This window comes from Apus apus, chromosome 6, assembly GCF_020740795.1.
Source record: "Apus apus isolate bApuApu2 chromosome 6, bApuApu2.pri.cur, whole genome shotgun sequence".
NCBI classification, from domain to species: Eukaryota; Metazoa; Chordata; class Aves; order Apodiformes; family Apodidae; genus Apus; species Apus apus.
This window is the reverse complement of record NC_067287.1, coordinates 25824411-25842431: the sequence shown is the minus strand read 5'-3', so window position 1 is coordinate 25842431 and position 18021 is coordinate 25824411. Positions and strand designations below refer to the sequence as shown.

At 36.6% G+C, this 18021-nt stretch overlaps 1 protein-coding gene across 6 annotated transcripts in view; it reads right to left on the bottom strand.

Moving 5' to 3' along the window:
• NBEAL1 (neurobeachin like 1) overlaps window positions 1-18021 on the bottom strand; it is an 86459-nt gene that overhangs the window by 56169 nt on the left and 12269 nt on the right. For 5 of the 6 annotated variants that reach the window (XR_007889847.1, XM_051623043.1, XM_051623047.1 and 2 more), the window contains exons 3-7: window positions 10779-10870; window positions 5222-5383; window positions 3804-3885; window positions 3485-3612; window positions 1684-1766 (exon numbers count right to left, since the gene is read on the bottom strand). Coding sequence is in view for 5 of the 6 variants with exons in the window: in XM_051623043.1 (XP_051479003.1) it covers window positions 1684-1766; window positions 3485-3612; window positions 3804-3885; window positions 5222-5383; window positions 10779-10870 (547 nt within the window). In the remaining variant the exon portion in view is untranslated. The remainder of the gene's footprint in view (window positions 1-1683; window positions 1767-3484; window positions 3613-3803; window positions 3886-5221; window positions 5384-10778; window positions 10871-18021) is intronic. The other variant, XM_051623046.1, reaches the window with a different exon arrangement.

Below are 18021 nucleotides of genomic sequence, written 5' to 3'. Positions count from 1 at the left end.
AATTATCCTGCATTCTCTTCTCACACAGTATCTAATACAAATCAGTTAGAAATAGCCTCAGGAACTCTTCTTAGCAATAGAAATAACCTGGATATTGCTGCTATAGCAGTAATACTAGACTCAAAGTAGCTGCAACAAACTGCAAACGATAATGTTATTTGGAATTAACCATCATAAAACTTCCAATAATTTTGAGATAGAACTGATAATGACTTGGGTTTGTAAAAGCTGGTATTTTAAACAAGAGAAACTGAAAATGCAAGAATTTTATATTCATAATTATAATACACCTTTAGGACAATTACCAATTACTGGCAAGTAAGATTTCTGACTGTATAAGCCTGTTTTACAAGAAAATTGCACAGCTATTTTTTTTAATCTGGTCTTCAAAGAAGAAATAAAGCTTACATGATCACACTATTTAGTCTGCTAGTCCCACCACTCTCTTGAATCTTTTGGGCAACCTCAGACAAATTCAAGAGCAGTACCTAGCAGTGAATAAATCATTAGGCTGGGTAGACCAAAAAAGCCTAAAATTAATACTGTCATAACAGAACGTCTAAAGCACATGCTCAGCAATTTCTTTTTGTGTCTTTCCTGCCAGTTGGCCAACCAGCAGATTATTATCTGCCAGCTAATTAGTATGCTTGTAGTTCAGTCACAACATATATTTAAGGGATTTAAGAGTAACCAGGGGAAGGAGAGAATCCGCAGATGATATTCCACAGTAGTGGCTTTTAGAGTGGGTTTCTAGTGCTCTGGCACAAAGACAATGGCATTTTACTGGCATCAGTTCTTTGGCCTTTTTGACAACTAACCTATTTTTCATGCATGAGAGGGAATCTCAAGGCACAAGAGGAATATGTGACTCAGACCTAGAAACCCCAAATTTATAAATGCTACCACTTTAGGAACAGAACCTTCATTTCTTATTTTCAATTAAAGCTGTGTTAATGGATGGCTGCTGCAAAGGGCTGGTTTGACTCATATCTCCACCCCTCCAGCATATTTCTGCTGCTTCAATTCTGTTAGCACTAGCTGATGTCAGAACGAAGCACGTTGGTGAGTAAACTGGCAAACTAGCTGGACATCCCACCTTCCCAAGATTTAAGTACAGAACATGGCCACATTAAGTCCTCTTTTTTCACACAGTCAATTCGTAATGGTGAGAACACACAAATTTCAAAGTAGCCATAGTGATATTTAACAACATAACAGCAGACAAAACAGCAAACTGCAGCCCAAGAAGCATTAGCTAGATGGACAGCAATTTCCTTCTTTCTAGCTGTTAAATTTTAGTAAGAAAAAAAAATGCATGAAGACTTTACGAACATCATTTTTCCATATGAGTTATCATTAGAGTTGCTACAGGGATCTTATGTGCAATCCCTATACATACTCTAATAAAAGGGGAAGTTTGTAATTCACAGAATGAACCCTCTTAAACCACGTTAGGCACTGAAAGAGAATGTGAAAAAGCCCAGGCTTTCAAAGATGAGCAAGAACGGAAAAACGGCTCAGAGCAAAAAACAAGCCAGCAAAGCAACCCACTTCATTCAGCCTCAGAAAGCAAGGATGAGGCTTTTACATTTATCAGGTATTCTTAGGGGAAAGGAACTTGAAATAATAAGAGTTCGATCCTCCACAGGTGACTATTTTAAACATATTATTGACAGTACTTACGGTAGAAGAAAGGGACAAACTCAACAGTGAGGGAAGCTGGTTTATACTTCTGTCTGCTCTTTTCAACTGTACTAAGGAAATGCCTGCAATTACATTAAAAAAGACAAACCAAACAAAGTAGATGTGATACCTTGGTTTATGACCGACTTATTCATTTATGACTTCATAACAGAAAACACTGCCAAAGCCCAGAAGTTACCTTTTGCCTACAGTAGCAAAAAAAAAAAAAGGTATTTCATCCTGAAAAAGTGAAAGGACAGCTAATCCTGTATTTTAGTGTTCTGCCCAGAAATACTTAAACTTTTTATAATGGTTTAGTTTAAATAAAAAAAAAAAAACAACAAACAACACCCCCCAAAAAAAACGAAACAAAAAAACCCAACCAAAACCAACCAAACCAGGAACCTGTTTTTTAGTCCTTGCATATTGTAACTAAGCCACCACCTAGACTGCCATATTTTTTGACAAGGCAATTTGAAATGGGCAAGAAACATAACCATGGGTTCACTGAGGGAACCATCAAATTAAAGGGATATAATTATGATGTTACACTCATTAACTTCTTTCCAGTTCCACCAGTTTAGAAAAATGGGCCAGTTTTTGAAAGGAGTAAGCAATGGTCCGGTTACAATCAAACACCTATTAGCATAGCCTCAAATTTAATTTTGTTTTAACTTCCAGACTGCTAGCACATAGATTATAATTTTAAAAGGTATTTAAATAATATCTAGTTTCAGGTAATATTTCTGTAACAGACTCAGGAAACCTGCAGTCCATGCAGTATTATGGCATCCTGCAGGTTTCCAGCTACAAAGAAACTCCAGCAGCCAAGGTACACAGCTCACATGATTCCCACTACGATTGCTCAGTCAGATGAGTGACATACTGCACAAATGCCAGTCAGAGCCAGTCACAGCATCCTACAGATGTAGGCTGTGAGAATGAACCTGAGGTTTCACAAGATAGGGTAACATGAGATGTGATCTCTATGCCTTTAATTATTTGCATGCATAGGTCCAATATTTGATGTATGTCCAAATGGTCCCAATGGAAACAAAATCAAGCGACTAAAGGACAAGCAGCTCAAAATGATAGCAGCAAGGAGCAAACAACTTCAGCCCTTGTTCACACAGAAGAAAACCATGTTAATTATAATGCGCTATGTACATTTAACATTCTTGTAATTAATTTGGAGCTAATAAGGGAGAACTGCACACAAAAAATATCTTGTAGAAAATTATAGCAGGTTTCACAAGAGCCAGCTATAGCAGATAAAGTGAATTACTAGCAGCTTCAAAGAAAAAGGCCTGTCCTGGTTTGAGCCAGGATGAAGCACAGCCAGATAGGCCTGTGCCTACAATGCCAGAAAGTAAGCTTATCAGAAAGTCCATTTCCTGGCTTCCACTCTTCCTACATTGCAAAAAGCCTCACAAACTCAGCTTTCCACTACATGGAACAGGATATATTAGTACTCTGATGTCAAACTTTACTGGCAATGAAGTTCAGTTTCAAGCACGCCTGCTTCATTAAAATAATTTTGGTAGAAAAACCATTTTGTTAATACCATTCTAAAGAGTGTATCTTCAGGGGAAAAAAAAAACAACTAAAACACAGTATCAAATTAAGCACTAAAGGCTATAAATTCTAACAGTAGTAAAATGCAACACTAGAAGAATACACATGTAGCTACTTTTTTTTAGACTGACATCAGGCAGCAGTAGTTCTGTCAGAAACTTTACATATTGTTTATCCAAAGTTATCATAAACCACAGTATTTAAAATCCTGTCCTAGTTCACATACCCTGCAATTCTCTGCCTCCAATTTCTGTATGGATCGTAGAGACTTTCACAAAAAGCCAGTGCGTGTCTCACAAACTCTTCTATAGGGGTCTGATCTGCCACTTCTTTTTCTTTTGTTTTGCTTTTTAACTGAGGAAAAAAAGAAAGTTGTGGTCAGAAGATTCCTAGAAGTTCAAAGTTAATCTTGATCTCCTCCAGAACAGTCCCGATCTCACAATTTTTCCCCCATACAACACTATTGTTGAAAGAGCAGGTAAAGTTGGCAGGAGCAGGAAGCATCAAATGGCAAAAACAACAGATTGGAATTGTTAACCACATACCTGTTGAATGTATAATGTAGTCATGGTGATAACATGGTTAATGTAAGAACACATCCCAATCTCCTCCACGTTAGCCAAATTTCTATGAAAGCAACATAAAAACCACAGAAATGTACACAGTATATCACTCAAGGCTAGTTCAAACAATGTTTGTTTTAACATTCTGTATATAATCATACAAAAGTGTATCGGCATTTCAAAAATAATCTCCAAAATATTACATGTACTCAAATGTTTATTTCTGTCACAGTAACTAGCCCACAACATCTCTTCTAACAGGAAGGAAAATAAAGGCCCAAGTCACTCTGCTGTACGCTGTTGATCTGGAATTTGGGGTTTCAGAGGTTAAGAAGATTCCCAGGACAGTCAAAATAGAAAGGTCAGAAATGGCATCTGCTAACAAAGTTAATAACCCCCACTTCTCCCACATTATTTGCACATACACTTCATAAGACTTAAACAAATTTACTACCTTGAAGCATTTATTCACTTTAAACTCTCCCAAGGAAAACAAACAAATACATTATTTTAGAACATAAAGAAAGCAACAGTAACAAAGAAATAGCATGCACATGACCTCAGTCTTGAGGACAAGTCACAAAGATCAGATGCTGAAGTGATGACACAAGAACTTCTGAGCTATTATATAAGACTGACAACAGTTTGTAATTCAGAAACACATTATCACCATCTACTCAGCTTATATTTAATATTTCAGTATTTACACTTAAATACTGCCCTGCAGCCCTTTCTACTGTTTCAGGGGCAAGGAGAGCCAAAGGACTCAAAAAAAGCTGTTTGAAATATTAATCAGAAAAGGAGATTCCCCATTATATTGTACCCCATTCCTCTCAACACAGTTTATGATAGCAAATTGAAGAAATGATGAGGGCAGGATCCCTAAAAACAGTTTATTCACCCACTTGAACAGAATTATAATATAAGGCATACATTTCAGAAGGAAGCCAGTTTCACTGATAGTGTAGCAAGTCAGTTTCCTAAGCTGTTTACAGAACTGTACCTTAACAATGTGGAACAGTTCTTCCTGTATGATTCCCTCAAGTTATTTCATATCCAACATTTGTTAGATTGTACCCTTTTTTTCAAAATTATTTCTTACATGAGGCACCCTGTATCTTGAATTCCCATAGATAAATCTTACTTAATTGCAAGTTATTTATTATCTAATCCTCTATTTCAATTCTCATGGCAAGTATTATTGCTAAGATGATTGCATTGCTCCTCCCTCTCTTTTATTCTCTCTTCCACTATTTTTTAAGCTAGTGAGAAATGACACCTCTGTATTTCTACTGGAAAGTGTCAAATCACATTTTATGTGTCATCAGAATCTATATTTATAGATCAAGATTTCTTAAATAAAACAACAGCCTTGCTGAGTTAATAATCAGGGCAAATACCTGCAAAGGATGATAAAGAATTTCACAAGTAAAAGTGACAGAGCCTGTTGTTGCTCTTCCAGCCCATCTGACATTTTCTGGACACACTGTAGCAGCTGGAGCCTGAGGACCTGAAGAATGTTATCAGGAAGCAATGATATTCCTGGAGGAACATCATCCACCCTAAAGAAAAAAAAAAGTTAACAAAATTGCTAATCATGCTAATGACATGCTAAAAATCCATTTCAATGTGCTCATGTAGTGTTCCAATAAACCTCTGTAAGAAAGGTCACTGAACTGATGGCTCACAAACACTTTCTAATGAACCACAAGGAAATGCCTGGTGGCAACATGGCAGCTTGAGCTTCGTTTTTTCCCCAGAAATGAGATGCACTGAAAAAAGTCTTAAAAATTCGTTAAATGGATTCCTAAATGCTCCTCCATTAAATTATCTGCCTTAATCGCCACAGAGAAATTGCATGATCTTCAGCAGGTAAACAGCTGGCCTGGGAAATCCCTAAACAAGGAAAAGGATGACCACAGTGGAAAGAAACATGAAAACTAAAAACAAGGGCAACATTTTCAACTTTCTATTGAAGATTGAAGTGTCCAAATATATAAGGTGCCAGTTCAGTTAAGTCCAGTTGATATTCACCCACAGTAAACCTCTTGTCTTTCTTACATTAAATACAAAAAGCCATACAAAATAAGATTAGATACAAAAAGAACACCGTACATAATGAGATTAAATAATGGAAGACTCGAAGATCAGAGTCTGAATGTACAGGAAAAGGACCTCTCAAAAATTCATTTGACTCTTGGCAAACTGATTTTGCATGAAAACTGACCCATCCATATTAGATTCTGGATATCATTAACCCAGTAAATAGGGGTTTTTTTCTGCTATCTATTTTTAGGAGACAACAAAAGAATGTGGTGTTGCTGTTAAATGTAACAACACTACCAAGGCCAGACATGGCCCTGAAGAACATTAGGTACTCTTGCCTATTGTTTTTGCGGAACTGAAACATTTTTAGAAATGCACCAGTGAGGATCAAAGAAGAAGAAAACAAAACAAAACAAACCACACAACAAACAAAAAACCAACCTAAAATAAAATAAAGACAAGTAAGTAGCTAACCCAGTGCTCCAGGAACAGCCACATAGAAACCCATTTCTCTAATAATACTGAATATATAGATGTGTTAGAACATCCTCTGGTATGAAGACTGTTTATCCACTGTTGCACATGCTAAAGTGAGTTTTGCCTTTGGCTTCAGCTGTTTACTGACACACTGTCTATGAACGCTACACAGGGAGACACAACCAAGACCTTCGCAGCTTACAAACACCTTTGACATGGCCAAAGGCAGGGGGAAATTACACCAAGCAAAAAATTCAGCTAGCTCAAAAACTCACTAATATGACATTTGCTACATACATCTGTGTAAGAATAAGCATCAAAAGGTGTGGAGAAATGCAATGACTGACACCAAACACTGTGATACCAATTATTTGAGGGAAATGGGGAACAATACATTGTTTGGCTTCTAAAGTTTAAAAGGAAGCCTATGTAGAAGGAAAAAACTGAGAGCAAATTTAGAAAAACAACTAGAGAGATCTAAGTGGCAGCAGGCTCCCATGTCCTAGAAAACAAGAGTTACCTGTATATATATTCCCTTGCCTCTTTACAAGATTATGCAATTTGCTTTTCAGATCCTGGGATTCAGAATCTCAAGGGATTCAGAACCTCGAGGGATTCAGAAAAGTTTAACACAAATTTTATAGGACTTGGCTCTAAACTGTTAAAGACACTAGCCACAAAACTGAGAGCAACTGCTTTTTTTCCCCAACACAACTGCCAAGGAAGAAATTTTTGTTTTCTGTGACAGCTTCACCCCTCAAGATGCCAGCAGAACCATACTCTCCAGGACTATACACATGGCTCCTCATGATCTGATAATCCAACCATCTCTGTATTAAAACATAATTTTTGACAGCTGAAATCATATATCCAGAAATAGTTTCCCTAAAATGGCCAACAAGATGTTTTCAGTAAGATCATAAAATGTTTTACAAGAAGGCCAACAGCATACCCTTCATGTCTCACATCCCAAAGAATGTCTTCACTGCAGTAGCTGCCTATCTCTGCTATCACACAGCCCATCAGCATTTACTACCTTATGTGAGACTGGCAGAAGAAATACTACACAGGATTTCTCAGATTGAATATACTATAGAGCATATAACTAATCATAAGCATTTATACATAATCAAACTTCCCCTCAGTACAGAGCAAATTACTACTGTATCACCACAAAAACCAAAAGCTAGATTTGTGGACATGTAGTATCAACTCTTCATAAGACAACGAGCTGTATAAACCAAGTATGACAAAAGGAAGAAGAAAATAAAAATGTAAAAAATCATACTTGAGCTGACATTCTTATGTGACTGCTGGTACCCTACCTGAAAAATATGAGGAAGGCTTTGACACATTAGGGCTCTTTTTATTTATAACTTCCTTCTATTACATTAACACTGGTTATGCAGCAATACAAACTGTCATCTCAGGCGTTTGAAAGGAAGTTAAATTCATCTCCAAACTGTATTCAACTGCTACTGCTGAACTCACACACTGGGACTAGCTTTAACCTCTCCTCCATCGCTGCTAAGCACTTTGGAAGAAAGCGCTGTAAAAAAAACAGACTTTACATTACAACAAACATGAAACTATGTAACCAGCATTCCTATCATGATTCCTGCATAATTTTAATGTGGGTTTGAAGTCAGTAAGTTAGTCAGTGTTTTGCATGAGTGTCCTTTAAGCTCATCTGTTTGAGATCATGCAAACCAAAAGCAGAAAAAGAGCATGACAACACCGTGGAGGCCTTAGCTGTTTCTAAAAGTATTAAACAAAATGACAATTCCTCTCTTTCAATGAGGGGGAAAAACCCTTCTCTCCAGTTTTTATCCTTTTCACACTAAATATATATGAGAGTAATAAATGTTTTTAGGAAAAGGACAGGTGCACTAATCCTTTGTACTCAATGCCTGAAGTCATCAGCATAGCTATTTCCACCTTTTCAGTAAAAGCATTGAAAACACCATTAATGAACCGTTTCATTGAAAAATATAGGGTAGATGCACAAAGACGAAAGTAGAACTGAAGCTGTATAAGCCTATAAGCTGCATAACTGTATAAGCCCTACTTACACAGTAGCCAAATCATACCACTGGATACACTCATCTTCTGTATTTAGAGATCTCCTAATTCTGCACAGTATAGCGTCTCTCAAATTTCCAAAGTAGATTTCAGGAAATTAGATATTTTAATTTATAGAAGAAATACTCTTATCAGTTCAATCAGTAAGTGACAGGGCTAACTAAGTCTTTCTTGGGTTGGGGGGGGAACAACCAAAAACTAATAGTTTAATCAAGTTTCTTAAGTGGTAGTTTCTTGGATGCTAAAAACTTAGGTCTTTTACATTGACATGAAACTTCATGCCTGCCTTCCAGAAGGTAAGTTTTGTTCAGCAATCTGTACAAGTTTTCTTCTCCCTAAAGAGTTTCTCATTGTTTCCTGGCATTTGCCCTTCAGTACATGAGGTCTTTCAGGCATATGGCTGAAAAGCATAACAAGATTTATGTAACGGAGGAAGACAAGAGTCCACTCAGTTTCTTATTTTAGCTAACTTCATATATTATTTCCAAAACCAATAAGGTTTTTAATAAGTCCAGTAAAATAGTTGAGTCCACAGGGTCCTTTGGCCCCAAGAGAAGAGTCACTGGAAATCAGCATTTGGTGGCTCCACAATGACCTACTTATTCTTTTTTGCAGGCTCAGTAACATCAGTTCCACAATGTAAATGCCTGCAATATAAACTGACAAACCTCAGAAAGATGCCACTTTGCACATATCTGATAATCTCACAAATGCAAATAAGGGCACAAACTGCAATTCTTGTTAATTCTAATATCTGTTCCCAAATGTTGTAATTTTTAATCCAGCCATCAAAGCACAGGAATGACCTGCCTTTATCCCTGTGTTGTTTTGGTAAGTTTTCTCTACATCTGTTACACAAATAAGTCTAAATCCACATGGGCCTATTCTTCCAGACTAAATCACTAATCCTGTTATTAATCAGAAAAATATGCTGGGTTTATGCCCACAGAACCATCATTTAGCACAATGAAGATGCTGCTATTGGTCTGTACAACTAAGTTTCATGGTTGTTTTTCATATTTTGTTAAGTTGCAGTAAAACAAAACAAAACAAAACCGAAAAACCAAAACCACACAAACCAAAACATACTGAAAAACCCCAAAGTACCAAGATATTCTCCCCTTCCGCTGCTCAGGTTTCGATATGAAAAAGTGTGTTAAAGATAACTTGTGTCAAAGGATAAACTTTTCTCCTTAACTAAGCACAGTAAAATGCATTTTTGACACTGCACAGAAAACATCTTCTGAAGCAGCACATTTCAATGTTTTGCTTAATGGTAACTGCACAATTTTGCATTCATATAGGTATTATGAGGAAAATTTTAATACAAAGAGCAAGAATACCAGTTTTTATCCACTGAGATCCAGTTGCAGCATTCATTTCCTTGTAACTGAAGAGGCTATCACTTACACTTCAAACAGGATCTGATCCAAAGCCCATTAAAGAATTTCCATTGATTCTGACAGGGCTTGGACTGCAGCCATCATGCAGGGAGAGCCATTCTTCACATTCAAACATCAGTAGCAATATCAGGTATAATACTGACACCATACCTCATGATTTCTGAATGCTACATTTGTTTTTTTCTTAAGACCCTTAGTTCATGCAAGCATCTCAAAAGCAAGAGAAAACACTGGTGCCTACATTTCTACTCCTGATTTGCAAAGTTAACCTTGAAAATACAATCCTTAGAACACAGCAGACAGATTCAAAATACTCAATATGGAATTCTGAAATTAGACTTCAATACCACCTCATTATTACACCTGAGAACTTGTGGTCAGCAACATGAATGAAGTCAGCAATACCCTTGGCCCTGAACTGAAGTCTTCAGGGATGCAAACAAAGAAATCACTTCCAAATGTATCCTTTGTGCATATTTTAAAAGGTTTTCAGCTAAGGTATCAGTGTCTTTCATTAAACATTTCATCTCATTCTTAATCTTAAAGCAACCCCTGAAATCTAATTACAGAATTCTTCATCTATAACTTATTTCTCTTCAGTCACTGCCCATACAGACACAAAGCACTAATATTGACTAATATTATTTCATCTGAACAGCAATATGAAAAGATTTACTGAAAACTTACTGAAGAAATGCACAAGAAATAATGACTATATTTCTACAGATGAATACTCATGCCATCTCCTGATATAATGTAAATACCAGTATTTGCACAGTTTGATCCTTCCCAAACCAATTTGACATTGAAAAGAAGGGTAGTGCCACTCAACAACTAAACAAATCTTTATTTTGTTTAACGGCAGAACTGATGTTGAACAAGACTGGGCTCTCAGCCAGGTCTGTTTCAGATATGAAACAAAGATGAAAAGGTCTGTAATTCTACATACCTAGTTGGCAGCTTCTCAAAGTCCACATCCAGAAACTTTTCATAGCTAGAAACAAAACTATCCAACCAGAGCTTGAGGTAATCTGGATCTTTCTGTAAGAAAAAAAAAAGAACATTAGCCAATATTACACTCCAAGTCATCTACTAACAGCTCTGTAGTACTAACTTGAACGGAAAGCTTTACTTTCACGGAATCTTAGGGGTTGGAAGGGAACTCGAAAGATCATCTAGTCCAACCCCCCTACCAGAGCAGGATCACCTAGAGCACATCACACAGGAAAACGTCCAGGTGGGTTTTGAATGTCTCCAGCGAAGGAGACTCCACAACCTCTCTGGGCAGCCTGTTCCAGTGCTCTGTCACTCACAGTAAAGAAGATTTTTCTGATGTTTTATATACTTTACATGTTATATACTTTAATATGTATCAACTGACAGAAAATGCAGATTTTTAGAACTAAAATTTATAAACTGTCAAATTCTCAAGCATGTTGTGCTAATGTGACATTTTTGGTCTACTCATTGGTTCATGTGTTTCCATTTCCTGGTACCAATGCCAAGCAGGGCATTTTAGCTTTTCCCCCCACGAACAATCTTTACTTCATCTTCAGTGTAATACATACCAGCTTTACAAAATTACTAGTATATTCCAGTCTTGACTGCATAGATTTAGTTCTCAACACTCTTTGATTTACAAAATTTAAAAATAACTCTGGTAACAAACCTAATCACAAAATAATTTGCTTTTTACTTCATTTATTGATCAATATGGCAGCTAGCAACACAGAGCCAGCTGAAGTATTCCAAGAGAGGATGCAGAGCTTGTAACTTGTACACTATGCATCTTTAAAACAGAAAGGAATTTAAATTTAGGCTTCCTATTTGTTCTTAGAGCACACTGACAGTTCATGACCAGCAGTTCCTCAGGGCTGGGTATTGTGCCAGCAAGGAGGACAGATACTAGACCACCACAAACCTGCACAGGGAAAATTCTATCAAAATATGCCATCTAAGATAGTTTCACTTTGGAAGTCAAGCTGCTTCATTTTCAAAAGCAAGCTGCCAGACCATAGCTAATGTATTTCTCCACAACTGTACAGTCACATCCATTAATACACATCCATGCAGTTCCACATTCTATGTTATAAATAATTTTCAAAATAATTTCATAATATTTGCCTAAAATATTATAGATTTTAAATTATTTATAAATCTGCTTCAAAATTTATAAAATTTTGCAAGAGTTTTAAACTTCAGCCTTCTCTTTTGTTCCCAAGTAACAGATTATTTCCCTATAATAACTAACACACATGGTATTCTGGGGCAATGTCAGTGTAAGAGTTACCAAGAAAGACAGAGTCTTGTCAGTGCAAAACAGCTACCTGCAAGTAAAGGAGTGATAATGCATAGGAATACACTTCTCATTTTAGACTTTTCCCTACTCTGTACTCCCAAAACCCCTTCTAACTCAAGCAAGAAGTGTCAGAAATTTACCTATTGTTATTAATTATAAATGAAATATGTTCAGATACTGTGACAAGAGGTGACAAATAAAACCCTCAACTAGATGCACACGTTGTCTGATTTTTTCCCTCCACTTTACTGCATTCATTTTCTTGTTCATTTTTTTTCCCATCTTATTTCCCTTCTTCCACTTCATTCCTAATCTCTCCATCCTTCTTTTTCTCATCTCTGCTTTTACTCCCCTTTCAATGGTTTTCTTTTATGTCATCACTCCCTTTCTTTTCCAGTTAAAAATTTGGCAAGGAAAAAAAAAAATGTCCTGTAAGTTACCTTAAACACACACCTATTAATTGTCTTAAAAATGAATACAGAATGAAGGAAGCCATTGAGAAAAAGAACAAATTCAAGGTTTCCAAGATACTGGTTTAAGCTTCCAAGGCTGATATATTATCTCAACTGAGTATAGAACACACATCCCTCAGGTTCCGAGATAAAACACCTTGGAAATCAAAGCAAAAGATGGGCAAGAAGCAAGACTTCCTAATATCCTAAAATAATTACCTAGAAATAGTAGAAAATGCCTTCAGACATAACGGCTTTTCAAAACTGTTTGTATTTTTAAAGCTTTAACTTTCTTATCATTCACTGCAAGTTATTTTAGCCACATGCAAGCTATTCTACAGGATCATAAAGATGAGTAAAAACAGGATATGATCTTACTGATTACAGTATAAATCAGGCTACAAAGGACAAAGCAATAGAATGCACAGTGAAGTAAGCAAGAGAAACTGCCCCATGCATGTGTCAATGACTAATGACAGTGCCCATACATGTGAAAAAACTGAATTTGACTATTTTTCTTGTTGAACTGATTCGGGTTTTTTTTCACATGAGCAATTTCTCCTTGAAATACATCATGAATTACTAAATTGATACTATTAGTATTCTAAAATTAAAATTGTTTGTTGACACTGCTGAGGCTCATCACTAGTTGTTGACAGCAAACTTTTGTAAGAAAACTCAGTTTTTCTTGGTCATGTACCATGAAGGAAGCTGTGCAAATAACTTAATTATATTATTTTATTAACTAGTTAAAATTGCTTTAGTATAAAGTTATGGATGAGAGAGGGGAAGAAGAGGATAAAGACAAAAATCAGATTAAATGTCTGCTTGCTCCTTTTTAATGATATAGCCTAAATCAGCTTCAAGTTTAAGATTAAATTAAACCTCCTTATCTTTAAACCATAATGCCTTTGCAAGGCTATCACTGACAACTATCAGTAAGAGAGAACACTGGAACAAAACAGGCAAGAAAAAGCCATTACGTAGATGACAAGAGAACGCAGATGTTACAAAATACCAAAAGTTTTTGCCTAACCGTAGTGTACACACTGCTCAATTCAATATACCACTCAAAGTCCTCCCAATTCTGGTACAAACCAAGAATTGCAGTACTGTTTGATCATCACCTGCAGCACAGTTTTTAACCCAGCTCTCTTCTACTTCAATCCACTGCCAGCAGATCAATTATCCCAACTTCTTAAAATAATCAAATTTGATATCAAAATACCAGGTAGCACTACTGGGATGTGCCAGTAGAAAATAGCTTACACAGTAACTGACTCATTCTAAATCAAATCTAGAGATTTTCATCTAAGCAACAGCACTAACTCCCTACCACTTGGGGAAGAAAAAAAAAAAGTAATCAAGGCAAAAAAGCAAACAAGATCACTTAGCAACTAAATCTACATAAGAAATACTAAGAAATAAGCCCCCATTATAAACCACATAATAGAAGCATGACACTCTTCCAGAAATGAACAAAAATTATAATTTTCTGAACTAGAAGCATATAATTCCAGGAAAAAGTGACTCAATATTTAATAGTTTTGTTACAAATTAAAACATAAGTTATTTAAAAGATGTTAGAAACCTAAGTGAAAAACAGCTTTCAAACTTTCAATCTGGCCCAGGTTTTCCTTTTTCTTTATTAGCTGCAATCAGCCCAGACCCCACACACCAGGCACTTGTTGAAAGTGGCAAGAAATCTATATTTTTGGCAAAGCAGTTTTAAGAAAGGAAACTTACAACAGGTAATGTTACCCAAGGCAAAGTATACAAAAACATCCACTCCTGTAACAGCTAAATACATACCTTCCTGAAGACCAGCCTACATGTTCCAGATGCATCTTATGTTTTCCCAAATAAGAAGAGTGATGGTCTATGAGAAAATCTGTCTTCTTACACTGGTTTAAAATTTTAATTTCACAATAATGACAGACAGTATTAACAGGCATCACGTGCACCACATACACAACTTTTTATGTGTACTCCAATTATCCTACCCAGCACCTTCACCTTGAACCAAATTTGTCTTTTTAGGTCATCTGCTGCCATTTCATCTGAAGCTTAAATTCAGTGGATTTTAAATTTATTTCTGTTGAACTCCCTTCCCAACCACCTTTTCAACTATCCTGTTTTCTCATAACAGTAGTTATGAGAAAACTCACAACTTATGCGTATGTGGTATGTTTACTTATAAGTTATGTGGTAAACCACAATAACAGCAGAAGACAAACTGACCTAATTTTAACATAAATATATTTGTGTTCCTTAATGCCAGAGCAACTTTTCCAGCCAGAACATGTAGAAGTCTGACAAATGTCTGTGTTACCACATGGCAGAAGACTGCATCCCACAGGTACAGCAATAGTTCAGATCTGTGCTGCTACTGAGAGCAAGAAATCACTGAACTGCAACCCCAGCTCCAATAGAGGCACTATAAATTGTTAGCTACTCCATTATATCTGCAGTCCTCCTAAGGAAGCAGTGTAGCAGCACATAATGAAGCATCTTAAATACTCAAATGCCTTATTAGCAGAAAAAGGAGTGAAACCTATGGAATATATTCTTTAATTCCCCACTTTCATAATTGCCCTTTTGTTGTAATTCTGCAGACAGGTATCTGGAGGCTCTATGTCAGACAACAGCTCCAAATTGTTTTCCATGGTACTTTTAGAGCACAGCTTACAAAGCAGCAAGTTTTGATAATACCCTACAAGGACAAGCTGTCATAAGCCAATTTTAGATCAGTATTCTTTCCCAGCCCCACCACACACACCCTGCAGACATGCCCTATGAGATCAGCAAGAAATGCAGAAGGCAATACTTGATTTGTACAACAGAAGCAAAAGCAGAAAGAAGCTGTATTTAGTAACAAAACACTTTTCACTAGTTACAACTTTCCAATCACTAGAAGTAAACAAAAGGTTGATTTTAGAAACCTTGCAGCTAAGTTAACAAGCATTTAATTTAATTACCTGAAACTTGCCTAGCTTTTGTGCAAGACAAATTTCTGCCTCTTATTTGAATAATAATTCATATATAAAAAGCCTGCATGTCTTAAAACTTCTGGAATATAATTTCTCTAAGACTTGAAATTCTCAGAAGTTTAAGTCTCACTTAAGTCAGCTGTTTCTCTTCATAGTAATAAACTGAAACAAGCAGTCTTAACAAGGTCATCTTAAGGGTGTCATTATGAGGATATGTTCAACTATAAAAAAAGTAAAAAGCCCTTTAGTTTAGAATTATGAAGCAAGCCACAAATCTGTGAAGCCTAAGCTTAGGCTTCTGAGGTCAACATATTGTAATGAAGGCTTGTGAAGCTGCTAGAGCAACAATCAGTCATTCAGCTGCAGTAATGAAAAAGTGCTTTAAGCATGTTAAAACAAACGTAGCTCAGAGCACTTGAAAGTAAAAATACTTCTTTGTTCCTTCCCTTCCTTAAATACTTCTGGCTTTCCTTAAAAACACACAAAAAAAACCACCCCAAAACCAGAAAAACAATACCTCACCCTTTAGGCCTCCATTTTTGCAAGAGCCTCTTGGCACAATAATAGTTGTCATAGCTCTTTACACTTTAAAAAGAAAGACTGCCAGGCATGAGCAATACAGTGTTTCTAGCAGGTACCTAAAAAAAAAGCCCTCAAAAAACCCCACCAAAACCCAACCACCACCATCACCAAAAATACACCACACCAAAAAACCCACAAAACATCCAGAGGAGGTTTTAGGGTTTTTTTTCTTTACCAACACAGTAAGTACAATGCTAGAAAGAAAAAGAAGTTGCTAAATAAAACTAGTCTCCTGGTCTACAGTATACATAACAATACTGTGGCTAAACACTGCCAAACAATTAGGAAGTTTCCCATGAAGTCTAACATTCTAAGAGTTGCAATATACATATAAGCCATCCTTAGACTTGACATAACTGGGAAACAAGCTCTCAATGCTAATGTTGGAAAATAAGTCCAAAATTTAGAGTGATGTGGTGACTTTGTATATACATATACAAATTAAGATTGCAGTCAGAGAGGCACACAATTAGTATCACAGCTAGCACTGAGCAAAGACATCCTACAACAACCAGGCCCTGAAGAAGGCAATTAAACAAGAGGCTTAGAGAACGTCTCATGTAAATCACCAACCCCCAGAGGAGACTTGAGGCCTATAATGGTAATTAGAGCTAAGGAATGCAGAAGCAGATAAAGAAGAACCAAAATCAAGAAGATTGACAGCTAAACCAGTCTTGGGCAGCTGAAGCTGTAGGAAGTTGTGATATTGTGTCCTTTAGGTGAACTTAGTTCATCATAATAATACTAAAAAACACACTCCTAGGTCAAAAAGACCCCTGCCCAGGTTAAGACCCTTCCCCTGAGCATGCGTGATAACAAAATAAGTGATGTAACTATATTACAAATATATGTTAATCACTAATCAATCACTCTAAGGAGGATGGACTTGGAAATTTACTATTTCAGGACCTATCTATCTTAAAACGCTAACATCAACTTTAGCATTTAACAACACTGAAACATGGTTAACAGCAGAGTCTAGAAGAGTCTAATGCACTTTTGACAGACTGGACATTCTCAAAGGCAATGAAATGAAAACAAAATCTACCCTGACTTGGGACAGGCTTTCTCTACTCTTTCCTAGGACTGATGAAATGAATGACAAAAATGTCATCCAGTGACTTTTTTTTTCCCCCAGTTACTAGTCTGCCTACACAGGAAGGTCAAAAGGAATTTTTTGCACCAGTAGATTTTTTTAAATTCATAAAAAGCAAGGCAGTATTCAACACTTAACAGCTTACTCTAAGGTAAATGAAAACACTTCACACAAAACTGGCATTGACATCCTCCCACTTAAAGCCTTTAAAGCTTCGCCTGTGGAATACAGGTACATTTACCAAGGTTTCAAATTGATACTGTCTTTACATTTTTGTTGCTTTTAGATTTCACAGTAACTTCCATTTCTACTAAGGCTTCAAGCAAACAGACATAACTAGAAGGGCAAAGCTCAGTACAATTTTTATAGCTACATTCAGGAAGTATGAGTTGTTAAAAACAAAAGCTGAATACACCAGAGGCTATTTGCAGTGCAACATTCCATGCTCTAAAGGCAAAAATTCCCTGCAGGGCAGTTCAGAGTCCGAATGTCAGACAAGCCGGACTTGTCTGACAAGACAGTTGCTTGAAGTCGTTAAATCTAACGTGCACGCATAAAACAGCCAGCCTGGTCTGACTACTGTGCGTAGCAGTCAGTCAACCTTCAAAGTGGATTTCAGCTCAAAAGCACTACCATAAAATCTCACTGCCATTATAGTAACTAATCCCCCACCCCCAAGCATTATATTTACAAGAACAATCCCTTGGTGTTAAGGGTGACTTAGACCTACAAAAATTAACATTAGGAAATGAAACATGAAATGCTGCCAGGGA